Below are 16,767 nucleotides of genomic sequence, written 5' to 3' on the forward strand. Positions count from 1 at the left end.
ATGCCGCAGACCCCTTGAAAAACCAGGCCACCAAACATTAAAGGGGCAGAGACGCCACGCTGTCAGAGAAGAGAGGAGGCCGCCCCGAGCCGGAAAACTTTTATTTGCTGTACATTCAAAGGGCACCTCATGCTATTACACTAGTCCACAGTTTGTGCTGGTGACCAATCAGCCTCAGCTCTGTCCCTGCTGCTGTCGCTGCTGATTGTTTTCCTCTTCTTCCTGGCCCTCTGGTGGGGGCGGGGGCGGCTCCTCCAGTCCTGAGGAGGTCGCCAGGAGCTCCCCGGTGGACCCCGCCAGGCGGAAGACCACGGGGATCTGGGCCAGGCCTGGGTTGGTCTCCTGCAAGCCCTGGATCCACCTGGCCAGCGTGGCCTGGTCGTGGGCACCCGCCACGCATATGGCGAAGACAGGGCCTTCCTCCACTGTTGGGAGAAACAGGCGCTCAGAGTTTGTGCCGTGGGGATTGGAGCAGCGCCCCCGTGCCTGCACCCCTTCCGGGCCACAGGCGGACGTTTCTTGCGCATCCAAGGCTTTGCACAAGATATCCCCTCTGTCTAGACTGCCAATCCCATGCTTCACCTAAGTGATGCCTCCTGGTTCTTTGACATTCCACCAGGAAGTCCTCCCCACATCCCACCTGAAGCCTGGTGCTCCTCCCCTTAGGCCCCAAGAATATAACTTGACTTGCCTGTTCCCCCACTGGCCAGAGCTGCCTAAGGGCAAGGACTGAGCCTGTCCTGGTCACACTCGGTAGCCAGCACAGAGGTGTTCCATGACCCAGGGCTGACAGGCCTGGAGCCCCTGGGGAGTGAGGTAGGGGTGTGTGTGTGTGTGTGTGTGTGTGTGTGTGTGTGTGTATACGTACTTGGGCATCTGCTGGGTCTGCATGTGGCGACTGGGCTAGGTCTCAGCCTGGGTGCCAGCCTTCCACCCCAGAGGCCTCACCTCAGCTGGTGTTTGGTGCCCATCCCAGTTGTACCTTTATGGATGTCAAACTCGTAGTCATCCCAGCCGCTCCTCCCATAGTCCAGGTCCAGCTGCATCGGGTAGTAGAGATTCCATTCCTCTGGAATTTCCTCCGCTTCCTACCCGGGGAAGGGGTGCAGGCAGTCAGAGGCCCAGGATCTCGCAGCCGGCTGAAGCCTATCCCCCCACGCCGGGGGCTATCCCTCCCTTCCCCTTCCCCCCTGCACCTCTGAGATCTCACATGAGCCCTCAGGGTGGTGCCAGCCCACCCCCACCTCACACACACTCATGCCCCCCACTCAAGCTTTGGGCTCTCACCCTCTCCTCCGGGGGCAGCAAGTCAGCTCTGAGGATGTGATAATAGACACATTTGTCTCGGAGCCACAGGGAGAAGGGGCCCTCGACGAAGATAGGCCGGGCTGGGTTGTGGTGGGCCAGGGCAGCCTGCTGATCGGGAGTCTGGATGCCTGGTATGGAGACACACGTGCCCAGGGAGCCCTGGCTGAGGGGCTCTACCCGGAGGCCCATGGAGCCCACCCAGCAGGCCTGGGGAGAACCCAGCCACCCCAGGCCAGAGCCTTACCTACAATGTGGGACTCAGTGGCATCTGCCGCACCTGTGGAGTCTTTGGCAGAAGGCATCTGCAAGGAGAAGGAGGGGTGGAAGGAAGCTTGTGGGCCCCAGCCCCCCCTACAGGGGAGCTGGGGGGAGAAATGGGGAGCGGGAGGTCCCGGCCAATTCAGGGCTCCTCTCAGCCTCCTACCCGTCGACTCAAGCCCATCCCTTGTTCATTTCTATCCACTTGGGCAAGAGCCGCTGACATTGAAGATGGGCACACAGAGGGGACCCTGGCGCCCGCCTACCTGCGCTAAAATCCACTCTGCCACAGGCTGTGTGACTGTGGCTCAGCCAACGTACCTGGATGCTTCCGTTTTCTCCAGATGCAAAATGGGGATGACAGCACTTAATTCGGAAGGTCCCAAAATGCTGAGAACAGGGCCTGGCACGTACTAAGGGCTCTGTGCTTGTGACGGTTTAAAAAGAAAAACAATTTCACATGCACAGTGTGCTCCTGAGGAGACACAGGAAGCAAATCAGGGTTTGCCTCTGCAGAAAAGTGGGAGGAAAGGAAATCCCTTTTATATCTTTTTGATGTTACATACTGCCGTGATTCAAAAAACCAGATGAAATTTAATTAAAAAAAAAAAAACGCATCTTGGGGTGCCTAGGTAACTCAGTCCCACCGACCACCTGACTTGATTTCAGCTCAGGTCATGATTTCGTGGTTCTTGAGTTCGAGCCCTGCTTTGGGCTCTTCCCTTCTCTCTCTGCCCCTCCCCCACTCACGTGCACCCGGGCGCGTGCGCGCATTCTCTCTCTCAAAAAGGAAACTTAATGGGGCGCCTGGGTGGCGCAGTGGGTTAAGCGTCCGACTTCAGCCAGGTCACGATCTCGCGGTCCCTGAGTTCGAGCCCCGCGTGGGGCTCTGGGCTGATGGCTCAGAGCCTGGAGCCTGTTTCCGATTCTGTGTCTCCCTCTCTCTCTGCCCCTCCCCCGTTCATGCTCTGTCTCTCTCTGTCCCAAAAATAAATAAACGTTGAAAAAAAAAATTTAAAAAAAAAAGTAAACTTAAAAAAAATGCATCTATTCTTTGATTGAAATGTCTGAGAGCTTACAACTATTGCAACACATATCATCCATCCTTTCAAATTAAAAAGAACAGAGGTGAATAGGTATGGACATAGAACAAGCTCCCAGTCATATTCTTAAATAAAAACAGCAAAAGGCAAGGTGCAGAACACGGGTAGAATGCTGCTTCATTGGAGAAACGTTTTGTTTTTTTTTTTTTTTTTTAGGTTTGTTTATTTCTTTTGGGAGAGACTGAGACAGCACGAGTTGGGAGGGGCAGAAAGAGAGGGAGAGAATTCCAAGCACGGCCGGCACAGATCCCTCCGTGGGGCTTGAACTCACAACTGTGAGATCACGATCTAAGCCGAAACCAAGAGTCGGAGGCTTAACTGACTGAGCCACTCCAGTGCTCCAGAGAAACATTTTTAAAGCAGAAGTTTTTGGGGGAGGAGCGGGGTGAAGGGGAGGGAGGGAGACACAGTGTATGTTTTGCTCCTGGGCCTTTTTACTGAAAAATATAATTAGTCTGATTTTTTAATACGGATTTTTCATTTTAGATTTCACACGTGTTTCTTCTTTCTTTAGCATTTTGATTGTATATTTTTCTTTTTCTCGCACACTAAAAATCTTGGTTCCTGTCAACAGTAGCACCTTTACTTATCCATCAAAATACACAGTTTGGATATTACTGCTAACCATAACGCTGTGGGACTTAAGCTTGGGATTTCTCTACAGATTTGTGTGTTCTTAGAATAGATGCCACAGAGGATGGGCAGTTGGATGACTGACTCAGAAGAACTTTTTGTCTCAGTGGTTCTGCCATCAAGGAGATGTTTCGTCCGATCCCTTTTGTTTCTGTTTGTTGCCAGTATGGTGGTTCCCCCTCCTCCCCATTTCTTTGATTTTGTTTTAAATACGCTAAAACATCGGGGTGCCTGGGTGGCTCAGTCAGTTAAGTGTCTGACTTCCCTTCAGGTCATGATCTCACGGTTCGTGGGTTCGGCCCCGCATCGGGCTCTGGGCTGACGGCTCGGAGCCCGGAGCCTGCTTCAGATTCTGTGTCTCCCTCTCTGTCTGCCCTTCCCCCGCTCGTGCTTTGTGTCTCTCTCTCAAAAATACATAAACGTTAAAAAAAATACACTAAAACATTTACATAGTTGAAATGTCGATCCATTTTAAACAGATGTCTCTCTTCCACTCCTGTTCTCTCTACCCCATCTCTTCTACCTGCCCAGAGATAATGATTTCTACCCATTTCAGACTTATCTTGGCATTATTTATTTTTGTGAAAATAGGCAAATCAATGTATGAACTTTTATTTCCTCTCTCTTCTCATGCTGAAGGGAGTTAACTGGATCACTGAACATACTTCAGCCTTTCACTTGTGTTTTGTTTGTTTGTTTTTTTACCAACCTGACTGAGGTGTTATGATCTATGTAGCCAATTCCCTCTTGATGGAGCTTGGATCGTTCCCATTTGAGATCTAGGCAGTGTTGGTGATCATTTTACCATGTTTTCAACCTTTCTGTACGTGCTTTTCATAATTAGGGGGAGAAAAGAATAAATACAAAGGCTAGATCGGCTGGCAAATGCACAGAATCTCTTTGGAAGGAGACACAGATGTGGTCACCTCCGGGGAAGGAGAGTGGGGACTGGGGACCAGGCCGTGGGAGAACTCTTCATCCTGTGTTCTAGAGTACCACTTGGCTTCTAAAGCTTTACTTTTCAAAAGGAAGACGTGAGTTAAAGAATGCCTTTCCTCTGGAATATGCTCCAGGCCAAGTCTCTGTCCTTTCTCGCCCGGACACCCCATCACCCACTCTCCTATTAACTCGGTCCTCTGCCCGCCCAGCCCCACCCAGCCCCCATTCAACACCCATGTGGCCAAGCACCAGAGGATGCTTTCGAAACAGAAACTCCTTCCAGAACAGAGCTCCCACCCCATCCTTCCTCTTCTCAAAACTTCTCTGTGGCCCCCTCTTCACCAACAGGTCCAAACCACGCTCTTTAACCTGGTGCCCTCCTGGTCTCTTCTCCCCAACCCCGACCTCCTGCAACTGGCCAAAGGAAGCTCTTTCTACATCTCCAGCAATTCCAGCTGCCCTCTGAACCCCAGCCCAGGCTGCTCCCTCTGCCCAGAATGCTCTCCTTGTCTCTTCTGTCCCGCCTGAGTGCAGCTCACCCTCGCGTCCTCCAGGAAGCCCTCCGTGCTCCTTGTCCTTTCTGGGCTCCCAGAGCCCCCAGTGCTTCTCCGTCTCAGAACCAGCAGCTCTGAGAGAAACTATCTGCTACCTGGGGTCAGCCTTCAGGACCACAGGATCCCCCCATGTGGTCTGGCATGAGTGGGGCCCCTAGAACACTGGTGTGTGTGTGTGTGTCTGTGTGTGGACTATTTCATTCAGTCATTCGGCAAACACCTGCTGAGCTCAGCTTTGTGCCGGACCCTGTGCTGAGCCTCAAGAGACACAGGGGAAACTGAGTTGTGGTGAATGAGCGACCAAGCCAAGCACCCGGTGTGCCTCTGCTAGGGTGGTCAGGAAGGGGACCCTGAGGAAGGGACAGCAGAGCCGAGACCTGAAGAACATGAAGTCCCGGGGACAAGCGTCCCTGGCAGAAAGAAGGGTGAGCACAAAAGCCTGAGAAGAAAACTGGCAGAAAGGAAGCCAGATGCCCAGAATACAGACAGGAGGGGGAGGGGCGGGAGAAAGGTCAGAGGTCAAGCCGCCGGGAGGAGTGAGGGCCACGGGAATCTAGCAAGGGCTCAGCCCGCGGCTGTGGCCGAGGGTGCGAACAGGGGTGGATACCTGGTAAATGGTGACCCTGGCGCTGAGGTTGGGCTCCATGTGCCGCAGGCCCAACTTGGCCAGGTCCACGGGGTCCTGGGGCAGGTCCCGGGGCAGTGGGAAGGGGTTGATATTCTTGAAGCGGGAGAACCACAGCTTCATGCGCACGAACTTGAGCATGGGGTAACTTTTACGTCCAAATATCTGAATCAGTAGGAACTCGGTCTCCTTGTTGGGCATCACCCCTGTGTCGGGCAGAAGCAGGCAGGGCCTCAGGGAGGGGGCAGGAGGGAGAAGGGGAGACAGAGACGTGGGAGACGGAGAGGGCCAGAAGAGCCGGGACCAAGAGGGAATCATGAGGAGGGCCAGATGGAAAGAACCAGAGGCAGGGAGAATTTAGTCAGGGAATTGATGACGGTGAGGGAGAAAAGAATCAGAATTTAAAGGAAAGGTCAGAGGGAGAGATGAAAGAGGAAAGAGACCAGAGACAGAGGAGAGATTGAGGGAGGGGGGAGGGGGCGCGAGCCAGCAAAACGGACCGAGGAAAGGCAAGTTGGAGCCATGGAGCGACGGAGGGGCCCACGTCCCGGGGGGAGAGCCCGCTGCCCGCCCCTGGGCCTGCTGGCCTCACCATGGTTCTCCATCTGTTCCAGGACAGCAATCCCGCACTCCTGCTGCCGTGGGTAGTGGATGAAGATTCTCTGGAAGACGCTTCGAGGCCGGAAGACCTCCTTGGGAAAGACGTCGAGCAGCAGGTTGTAGACGGCCAGGTCCCGCTCGACGCCGTACTCCCGCATCTTGCGCAGGGCCAGGTAGATGAAGTCGACGTGGCCCCGCTTGTGCACGTTATGCTGCCCGAAGGTCTGCACGGCCCGCACAAAGTTCGCCTTGTCCTGCGCCCCATCTGGTGCCCGCCTAAACAGCTCCTCGTGGGGTGCCAGGGCCCTGGTGGGTCCCCTTGGGGGCTTAGGCGGGGGAGGGACCAGCCAGGAGTCAGAGCTGTGGGTGGCTGCGCTGCAGCGGAGACCCCGCGGGGCCTGGAGGGACACCTGGGGACAGAGAAACCGCTGCTGGAATCCGGCCCCTCCCAGGGCCCCTGGGGGACTGCCGGGCCGGCTCTTTCCTGGGGAAGGTGCCAGCGGGCATCCCTCAGGGCCTCTGAGGCCTGTGTGGTGCTGTGGTAACAAGTCCAAGATCAGGCACCATTACGAAGTGTGAGAAAACAATGGTAAAACCCCCACGGAGGCAGCTCGACAATATTCGCCAGGATAACAAACACACACCCTCGGATACAGCGATCCTGCGTCTGGTTTTTAAATCCTACAGCTACCCACCAACCTGTGCCCAATGACTTGTGTCTGTCCACCGTAGCAGGGGAAAGCCGCCCCGCCGCGCATCAGCAAGGAAATGGTTAAGCAAATGGCCATGAACCTGGACGAGGGACGCCTGCGTCTGTCAGACACACCGAGGAGGGTCTTGTGTGACCCAGAACGAGCCCCAGGGTATATATTATGAAAGCAAAGCAAGGAATGTGTGAAGTGGTGCGTTCAGTAGGGTCCCATAGGTATAAAGAAGCCTCACCCACTGACACACAAGGGATCTTCATTAGTTGTGGATTCCGTATTTGGAAATTTGCCTGCTTGCTACATTGATTTGCAATCCCAACGCCGATACTCTCAGCACTTTCCCGGTCATTCACAGACACAGGCTGTGCTGTGAGAAATCTGAGTCACCCAAGCCCGTTCATTCCCAGCTGAGATGGAATAAGGTGACGCTCAGCCTTCTGGATTCAGCCCTTGTATTCTCGACAAGCGTCCTGTTAGAGATTTACTTAGTGCACATTTTCCACATCTTCTGGTCGGTGCTGTTGTGGCTGAAAATGGCCCCCACGCATAGTACTGACGGGCCGTCTAGCATTCCTACGGGCAAGAAGGCTCTGCTGTTCCTTACAGAGAAAATACCGTGTGGTAGATAAGCTACATTCAGGCTTGAGTTATAGTGCTGTCGGCGGTGAGTTCAACGTTAATGAGCCAACAATATATATTAAATAAGATGTCTTTAAACAGAAACGCACATCCAACAAGATACTGACTCGCCTGTGAAACTGTGAGCAGAGGCTCGCAGGAACCGACCCCACATTTCCCTGGAGGCGACAGTTTAGTATTTACTAGTTCGGTGTACGCGGCCACTTTGTCAAACATAACCCCGGCGGATAATGAGAATCAACTGTATGTATATAATTTTTTTGCTCCTGTGAAATATATCTGGAAGGGAACGCGTGAAGTGGGGAACATCTCTTGCCTCGAGAGAGAGGGGAGCTAAGTGGGGTCATGGTGTAGCCTTAGAACTTTTTTTTTTTTAATTAAAAAAACCTTTTTTTTTTAAATGTTTATTTATTTATGACAGAGAGAGAGAGCATGAGCGGGAGAGGGGCAGACAGAGAGGGAGACACAGAATCCGAAGCAGGCTCCAGGCTCTGAGCCATCAGCACAGAGCCCGATGCGGGCCTCGAACTCACAGGCTGCGAGATCATGACCTGAGCTGAAGTCAGACGCTCAACTGACTGAGCCACCCAGGCGCCCCGGAACCTTTTGAATGTTGAACCAAATTGCCCGCTGTAACTAGCCGTATTGTCTATTCAAAAGATAGCTTTCAAAAACTTAAAAGAGAAAAGGCGGATTTTGTGGTCGGCAGGAATCTTGGCTTGCCTGTCCTCTGCTAGGTTATGACCACATCCCACTTTACTGCTCAGGCCTCGGCTTCCCCTTCTGTTATGATGGTGTTTCTCTTGGGTCAAGAAGATCTTGTTCCCCAGAGTGAAGAATGGAGGCTACTGGGGACAGGCGAGATCCCTCCGCAATGTAAGACAGCAAACTACAGCCTGTGGGGCCAATATGGCCAACTGCCTGCTTTCGTCACTAAAGGTGAATTAGAATACAGCCACGCGCATTTATTACGTCTAGTCTGGGGCTGTGTTTGTGCTACAGGGGCAGAGCCAGATAGTTCTAACAGAGACCGTGTGGCTTGCAAGGCCAAAAATACTTACTGACTCAGTACAAAAATGTTCGCTAACCCACATGTGGATGGCAACACCACCAAATTTCTGACTTGAAATGGAATTGAATGTTTAAATTACAATGGTTATACATACGGCATCTTTAAAAATATATGGCGAGGGGCGCCTGAGGGGCTCAGTCGGTTAAGGGTCTGGCTCTTGATTTTGGCTCGGGTCATGATCTCACGATTTGGGAGATCGAGCCCAGAGGCGGGCTCCTCGCTGACGGCATGGAGCCTGCTTGGGATACTCTCTCTCCCTCGCTCTCTGCCCCTCCCCCGCTCATGCTCTGTCTCTCTCTGTTTCAAAAATAAATAAACATGGGGCGCGTGGGTGGCGCAGTCGGTTAAACGTCCGGCTTCAGCCAGGTCACGATCTCGCGGTCCGTGAGTTCGAGCCCCGCGTCAGGCTCTGGGCTGATGGCTCAGAGCCTGGAGCCTGTTTCCGATTCTGTGTCTCCCTCTCTCTCTGCCCCTCCCCCGTTCATGCTCTGTCTCTCTCTGTCCCAAAAATAAATAAACATTGAAAAAAAAATTAAAAAAAATAAATAAACACATTAAAAAAAATTTTTTTTTTAAAAATCAGAAAGGAAGCGGGGCGCCTGGGTGGCTCAGTCGGTTAGGCATCTGACTTCAGCTTGGGTCACACGGTTGGTGGGTTCGAGCCCCGCGTCGGGCTCGGGGCTGACAGCTCAGAGCCTGGAGCCTGCTTCTGTTTCTGTGTCTCCCTCTCTCTCTGACCCTCCCTGGCTCGTGCTCTATCTCTCTCTCTCAAAAATAAATAAACATTGGAAGGAACCTCTAGAATGGCCGAAAGAAGGGGAGACAGTACCAATGAGATAAAAGCATAACAAACAGCATAGCACGCGGCCTGGCCCAGAGGAAGTGCTCGGTAAGGGAGGTACAGGCATAGCTCGGAGATATCGAGGGTTTAGTTCCAGACTACAGCAATCAAGCAAGCGTCGCAATAATAGGAGTCAAATCAATTTTTTGGCTTCCCGGTGCGCACGAAAGTTATGTTTACACTACACCGTCGCCTATAAAGTGTGCAATACCACTAAGTCTGAAAAAAATGGACGTACCTTAAATAAAAAATACTTTATTGCTAAAAAATGCTAACCAGCGCCTGAGCTTCCGGCAAGTCGCTATCACTGATCCCAGATCAAATAGGATAATGATGAGTAAGTCTGGAGTACTGCAAGAATTACCAAAACGGGACACCGAGAACAAAGTGAGCAAACGCTGTCGGACAACGGCACCGACAGGCTTGCTCGCCACGGGGTCGCCACAAACCCTCAATTTGTAAAAACAAACACACAAAGCCCAAAACCGCATTGTTTGTGAAGCACAACAGAACAAGGTCGGCGGCCACCATCACTGTGGTAGGCATCTATGCCCGTTGACTGGCTTGGGCCGTCTGGTCACCCCGGGAAGGGGTGGAAGTTCAAGTTTCTGCCCAAATCTCAACAAGTGGATACAGGGGTTACCCACAGTCACCACCCACATCTACTTAGCTCACAAATCCTTATTCCCAAATTCAACTCCCTTACCCGCATGGGCACCAGCCCTTCTTAAAGTGAATTAAGGCGGGGTCAACTGGCCCTCAGAGCAGATAGGCCGGCCGGGGTGAGCGGACGACTGTTCAGCTGGTGGTTACCTGAGAGAAGGGGGCTCCCGTGACGGTGGCCCCGCAGATGCCTCCGCAGCCCCGAGAGAGGCCCCGGGCCAGCAGGATGGCTTGGGCCCAGCTCATTGCCTCCACTTGTCAGACAACCACCTGGCCGAGACAGAGAAAAGACAGCATCAGCCAACTAATGGAGAGGAGACCCCTTCTGGGCTGTGGCCGTGTTCCAGACTGCATGGCCAACTCACCAGCCCCACTGGTGTCTTCATTCACCGCATGGACTTACAATGGCTGTTACGATCAAGCGTCCCGATTTTCTTGGGCTAAACCTTTCACTGCCTTGAGGAATCTGTTCCTGCCATGGCCTGCCTCCCTACTGGATCATTCTTTCTTTGTAACAGCTTTATTCACGTATCATGTAGTTCAGCCTTTTCAAGTGTAAAATTCAATGGTTTTTTTTTTAGTACATTCAGAGTTGTACAACCACCACTGCAATCTAATTTTACACCATTCTTGTCACCCCAAAAAGAAAACCTATACCCAATCGGCAGTCTCTCTTATTTCCCCTCATTACTCAACCCCAGGCAAGCACTAACCTTACTGTTTCTATAATTTGCCTATTCCGGGTAGTTTGTACAATACGACGCGTGCTCTTTTGTGGCTGACTTCTTTCACTTAGCATGTGTTTAAGGCTAACCATGTCGTAGCATGTAACAGACTTCATTTGTTTTGTCAAAAAATTCAACTATACAGATATAGCCATGTTTTATTTATCTATTCCTCAATTGGTGGATAGTTGGGGTTGTTTCAACTTTTTGACTATTAGGACTAATGCTGCTATGAACACTTGGGTGGAAGTTTTGTGTGAAAAAGTGTTTACATGTCTCTTGGGTAGATACACAGAAGTCAAATTGCTGAGACATATGGTTAATTCTAACATTTTGAGGAACTACCAAACTGCTTTATTTTTTCATTTTAATTTTTTAAGCTGGTTCCACACCCAATGTGGGACTTGAACTCACAACCCCACATCAGGAGGTGCATGCTCTACCAACCGACATAGCCAGGCACACCCGCCAAACGATTTTCTAAAGTGGCTGCGCCATTTTACACTCTTATGAGCAACATGTAAGAGTTCCAATTTCTCCACATCCCTGCCAATTCTTGTCGTCTTTTTGATTACAGACACACTAGTGAATGTGAGGTGATATCTCATGGTTGGATTTGCACTTCCTTAAAAAGCGATGTTGAACATTCTTTCATGCCCTTATTGGCCGATGCATACCTTCTTTGGAGAAATGTCTATTTAGATCCTTTGTACATTTAAAAAATTGGGTTACTTATCTTTTTATTATTGAGTTGTAAGAGTTCTTTATATATTCTGAATACTAGACCCTTGTGTTTTACAAATACTTTCTCCCATTCATTAGACTACTTTTCACTTTCTTGATGTTACTGTTTGCAGGACAAGTTTTTATTCCAGTGATGTCCAATTTATGTTTTTCTTTTATAGCTGTGATCTGGATGTTATATCTAAAAAAACCACTAAATTAAGGAGTGCCTGGGGGGTTCAGTCGGTTGAGTGTCCAACTTCAGCTCAGGTCATAATCTCGCAGTTCTTGAGTTTGAGTCCCACATTGGGCTCTGTGCTGACAGCTCAGAGCCTGGAGCTGCTTCAGATTCTGTGTCTCCCTATCTCTGCCCCTTCCCTGCTCATTCTCTGTCTCTCAAAAATGAATAAACGTTAAAAAAAAAAAAAACCACTAAATTAAAACAAAAACAAACAAAAAAAAACCCCACTGCCTAGCCCAAGGTCATGAAGATTTACTCCCATGTTTTCTCTAAGAGTTTAATAGTTTTAGCTCTTACATTTAGGCCTGGGATCCACCTTGAATTAATTTTTCTGTATGGTGTGAAAAAGGGGTTCATTTCATGTGGATATCCAGTTGCCCTAGTACTATTTGTTGAAGAGACTATTCTTTCTGTATTTCTGGGTCTTGGCATTCTTTTTCTTTTTTAAATTAAGTTCTAAAATTTTAAGTCCAGTATAGTTAACATACAGTGTTATATTCATTTCAGCTGTACAATATAGTGATTCTACAATTCTATACATTACTCAGTGCTCATCGTGGTAAGTGTACTTTTTGTCTTGGCATTCTTGCTGAAAATCAATTGACCATAAATGTAAGGGTTTAATTCTGGGCTCCCAATTCTATTGATCTATACTGAGTCTTAAGCCAGCACTACACTGTTTTATTATAGTTTGTAAGTTTTAAAATCAGGAAGTGTAAGTCCTTCAACTTTGTACTTTTTTTTTTTTTTTTTTTTTTTTTTTTTTTTTTTTTTTACAAAGTTGTTTTGGCTATTCTGGGTCCCTTGCAATTACATATACATTTTAGAATCAGCTGTCAATGACTGCAAAAAGTCAGAGGGATTCTGATAGGGATTGTATTGAGTCTACAGATCAGTTTAGGGAATATTGGTATCTTAATAATATTAAGTCTTCTGATCCATGAACATGGGATACCTCTCCACTTACTTAGATCATCTTTAATTTCTTTCAACAGTGTTTTATAGTTTTCACTGTATGTGTCTTTTATTTATTTTGTTAAATTTATTCATATTTCATTCTTTATGAAGCTATTACACATGGGATTATTTTCTTAATTTCATTTCCACACTGTTCAGTGCTAGTATGGCACTATATGTATTTCTATATTGGCATACTATTTTTATATGTTGATCTATCCTACAACCTTGTTGAACTCACTTATTAGTCCCAGTAGCTTTTTATTGGATTCTTTTCTATATACAAGATCACATCATCAGCAAGTATAGTTTTATCTCTTCCTTTCCAAACTGGGTTTCTTTTACGTCTTTTCCTTTCTCAAGTGCCCTTGCTGGAACCTCCAGTACAATGTTGAATGGAAGTGACAAGAGTGGACATCCTTTTCTTATTCTTGATCTCAGGGGAAAAGTGTCCAGTCTTTTATCATTAAGTATGATGTGAGCTGTCTGTTTTTCATACATGGCCTTTATAAGGTTGAAGAAATTCCCTTCTATACCCAGATGTTGAATGCTTCTATCAGAAAGGATACTGGATTTTGTGAAGTATTTTTTGTTGCATCTACTGAAATAAGCATGTAGTTTTTATCTTTTATTTTATTAATATGGTATATCTCATTAACTGATTTTCAGATTTTAAACTAATCTTGCTTTTATGGGATAAATTCCACTTGATCATGGTATATAATACTTTTTATATGTTGCTAAAATTTGGTTTGCTTGTTATTTTGTTGAGGATTTTTACATCCATATTCGTAAGAGATATTGGTCTGTAGTTTTTAGTGTCTGTTTGATTTGGTATCAGGATAATGCTGACCTCATAAAATGAGATGGGAAATGTCTGGATCATTCTTATCACCATTTAAACTTTCTCTAACATCTCCCATTTTGACCTGAAGACTCCCTCCAGCCTCTGCTCCATATCTCTGCTCCCTTTACAGTAAAGTTTCTCCCAAGAGGTGTATACACATTATGCTTCCTCACTCTCTCCAACTTGGCTGCTGCCCCAACCACTCCACTAATACCATTTGTAAAGGCCCCTTTTGCATTTTGCACTTATGAAAGCCAATGATTATTTTTAAGGCTTCATTTTGCTCAATTTCTCAGAAACATACATCATGGGTGAGGCCCTCCTCCCACCTTTTTGACATGACCCACCTCCTTCTTTAAAGCTACAATGTCTGCAAACTTGAATGCGTAGATGAATCACTTAGGATCTTGTTAAAATGCAGATTTGGATTCAGCAAATCTGGCGTAGAGCTAAAGATCCTGTACATCCAACAAGCTTCCAAATGATGCTGATGTTGCTGGTGTGGGGACCACACTTTGAGTACTAAGATTGCAAAGAGGCCCACATCCTGAATCTGTCTGTCTGCTACCCTGAAGTGTCTTTCAACTTGTTCCCCTCTTCTCTGTATTCTTGTAGGCAGCTTTAATGGTTCTCAAACTTTGTTCATATTAGAATCATCTTGGGGGCTTTTAAAAATTCCCATGCCCAGGCCATACACCAGATATAATAAATCAAAGTATCTAAAGGTAGGCATCAGCATTTTAAAGTACAGCAATGGGGACGCCTGGGTGGCTCAGTGGGTTGAGCACCCAGCTCTTGACTTCAGCTCAGGTCATGATCCCAGGGTCATAGAACAGCTGAGCCGGGCTCCACGCTGAGCACTCAGCATGGAGCCTGTCTGGGGTTCTCTCTCTCTCTCTCTCTCTCTCTCTCTCTCTCTCTCCCTCCCTCCCTCCCTCCCTCTATCCCCAACCCGCTCACGCTCTCTCTCTCGAAAATAAAAAATAAAATGAATAAAACACTCCAGTGACTTTAATATGCTGCTAAGATTGAGACCTTAATCTGAATCTTCACTACTCAAAGTGTGTTCCAGGGATCAGCTATATCAATATCATCATTTGGGAGCTCATTAGAAAAGCAAAATCTCGGGGCGCCTGGGTGGCTCAGTCGGTTGGACGTCCGACTTCGGCTCAGGTCATGATCTCGTGGTCTGTGAGTTCAAAGCCCCGCGTCGGGCTCTGTGCTGACAGCTCAGAGCCTGGAGCCTGTTTCAGATTCTGTGTCTCCCTCTCTCTCTGACCTTCCCCCGTTCATGCTCTGTCTCTCTCTGTCTCAAAAATGAATAAATGTTAAAAAAAAAAAATTAAAAAAAAAAAAAGAAGAAAAGAAAAGCAAAATCTCAGCCCTAACCCAGATCTCCTGAGTCAGAATCCACATTTGAATAAGAGTCCAGGTTTCTCCTATGTGCGTTAAAGTCTGAAAAATGACAATCTATGTTCTGATGGATTCCAAACAGTTATTGCCAGTCCTGACCTCCAGCCCCCATGCCTAACTGCCATCTTCGCATGTACCCAGCCATCTCCAACTTAATCTGCTCCAAAGTGATATCCCTGCTTAAACGTGTTCCTCTCCACCCTAGCGAATGACACCACCATTCCTAGTCATTCGGGCCACAGACCTAGAAGTCATCTCTGCATCCGCTATGTCCCTCATTGCCCCATTCAGTCCACCAAGTAGTTCTGATGAGTACGTCCAAGCCCGTCCCAAATACATCCATTTCTCTGCATCGGCAAGCCACCACCCCAATCCCATGATCTCTGTCCTTAAGGCCTACCCAACTTCCCCTCCAGTCAGTTCTCCCCGCCATGGCCAGAGGGAGCTTTTTTTAAATGTAAACTAAATTCAGTGTTCTCTGCCTAAAAATCACTAGTGTTACATTACACAGATATTCAGATCTGTAAGTCTGAACCCCGTGGTGGGGTGTAGACAGAGTCTACCTCTCCAAACTCAACTCTTATCACTCTAGCTCTCACAGGTCTAGCTACGCTGTTTGTTAAACAAGCTAAGTTTATTCCAGTCTCAGAGCCTTTGCACTGGCTATTCCCCCTGTTTGGAAATTTCTTCTCCTAGATTCGTCCATAGCTGTCTCTGGTCGTGCAGGTCTATGTTCAAATGAGAGGGCTTCCTGGACCACAGCCCCACTCCCAATCCAAGCACCCATCACCCTGATGAATGCACTGTTAACAATTATTAGCATCTGAAATCACCTGTTCCCTGCATTTCTGACGTGTTTAACGTCTGGCTACCCCAGGAGATAGGGGATTTTTGTCTGTCTTCCTCATTGCTGTGTTTCCAGCACCTGGACAGTGCCTGGTACAAAGCAGGTGCCTAACAAGTATCAGTTGAATGGGGAGAAGAGCTAAATTGCTACAAAACATCTATGATCTGTAAATCTGAACGCCATGGCGGGGTGTACCTACAGCAGCTCTGAGGCTGCCTGCCAGGATTCTGGGATCCTTGGGATAAACAGACGCGGGTCCGAATTCCAGCCTAGCTGCCAACTTCCGGCGTGACTTCGGGAGAGGCCCTTAACCTCTCTGAGCCTCAGCTGTCTCATCTGCAAAATAGGAGATTAGGGACGTGGGGAGGGTAGTATACAGAGATCGGCTTTTTCCAGCACGTCCCCGCCCCGCACCTCCAAAGGTCACGGTGCCCTGGCCCTGCAGCTGGGTCGCTCTGGGCTGTGCTCCCGTCCTGCCGGCCCAGAACCGGCCACCCCAGGACCCAGCAGTTTGCTCTCGCCTTCCCACGGGCGATCTACATACTCACGCGGCAAGCCGCGGACTCCAAGCCGGCTCGGTCGTGACTCTGGGCGCCGCCATTTTACCCAGAGAGCTTCCAGGTCAGGGGCCACCGGGGAGACAGCAAATCGAGAACACAGGTTTAGAGAGGTCCCGCCCAAAATGGAGGAGCACCAATAGGAAGACAGAAAGAACTTGGTCCCTCCTCACACCGAGCCAGGCCCCACCCCCAACAGGGCAAGCCGCACCCCCATTAAGGCAGGGAAAGGAATGATTGGACCGATCCGGGCTGGGAGGCTGGACTTAGGCGGCCTGTGACTCCAGGTGGAGGCCCAGTTTTCCCACCTGAAATGTGGAAATAAAATATTGATGGTAGAAGTGATGTGGATTCCTTCGTTTGTTCGCCTAACCTTTATTGAGCGCTTACCGTGTGCTAGGCGCAGTTTTAGTCGCTGAGGATACTGGGCTGATACATAGCAGTGAAGGAGACAAGTTTTGCTAATTAGCTCCCTGACTCTGGGCTCCTGCTTAACTCATCTGTGCCTGGGTCAT

General features: G+C 48.9%; 1 protein-coding gene across 4 annotated transcripts; it reads right to left on the reverse strand.

Moving 5' to 3' along the window:
* Window positions 1-81: 81 nt before the first annotated feature.
* Window positions 82-16,401, reverse strand: ECSIT (ECSIT signaling integrator). 4 transcript variants are annotated; one of them, XM_003981889.5, is made up of 9 exons: window positions 16,244-16,401; window positions 15,895-16,031; window positions 10,093-10,212; window positions 6,013-6,430; window positions 5,403-5,626; window positions 1,553-1,610; window positions 1,288-1,436; window positions 983-1,088; window positions 82-425 (listed from the first exon to the last, which is right to left on the reverse strand). In XM_003981889.5, the coding sequence occupies exons 3-9, from the start codon at window positions 10,186-10,188 to the stop codon at window positions 175-177; spliced, it is 1,302 nt and encodes a 433-aa protein (XP_003981938.1). In that variant the 5' UTR covers window positions 10,189-10,212; window positions 15,895-16,031; window positions 16,244-16,401; the 3' UTR covers window positions 82-174. The 4 variants fall into 4 exon arrangements, with proteins under 4 accessions (XP_003981938.1, XP_006928501.1, XP_006928500.1 ...); XM_006928439.4 differs by having other exon boundaries at window positions 15,891-16,031; XM_006928438.5 differs by having other exon boundaries at window positions 16,240-16,323.
* Between the last annotated feature and the right edge of the window lie 366 nt (window positions 16,402-16,767).

The sequence above is a fragment of the Felis catus genome, chromosome A2, assembly GCF_018350175.1.
Source record: "Felis catus isolate Fca126 chromosome A2, F.catus_Fca126_mat1.0, whole genome shotgun sequence".
Lineage (NCBI taxonomy): Eukaryota > Metazoa > Chordata > Mammalia > Carnivora > Felidae > Felis > Felis catus.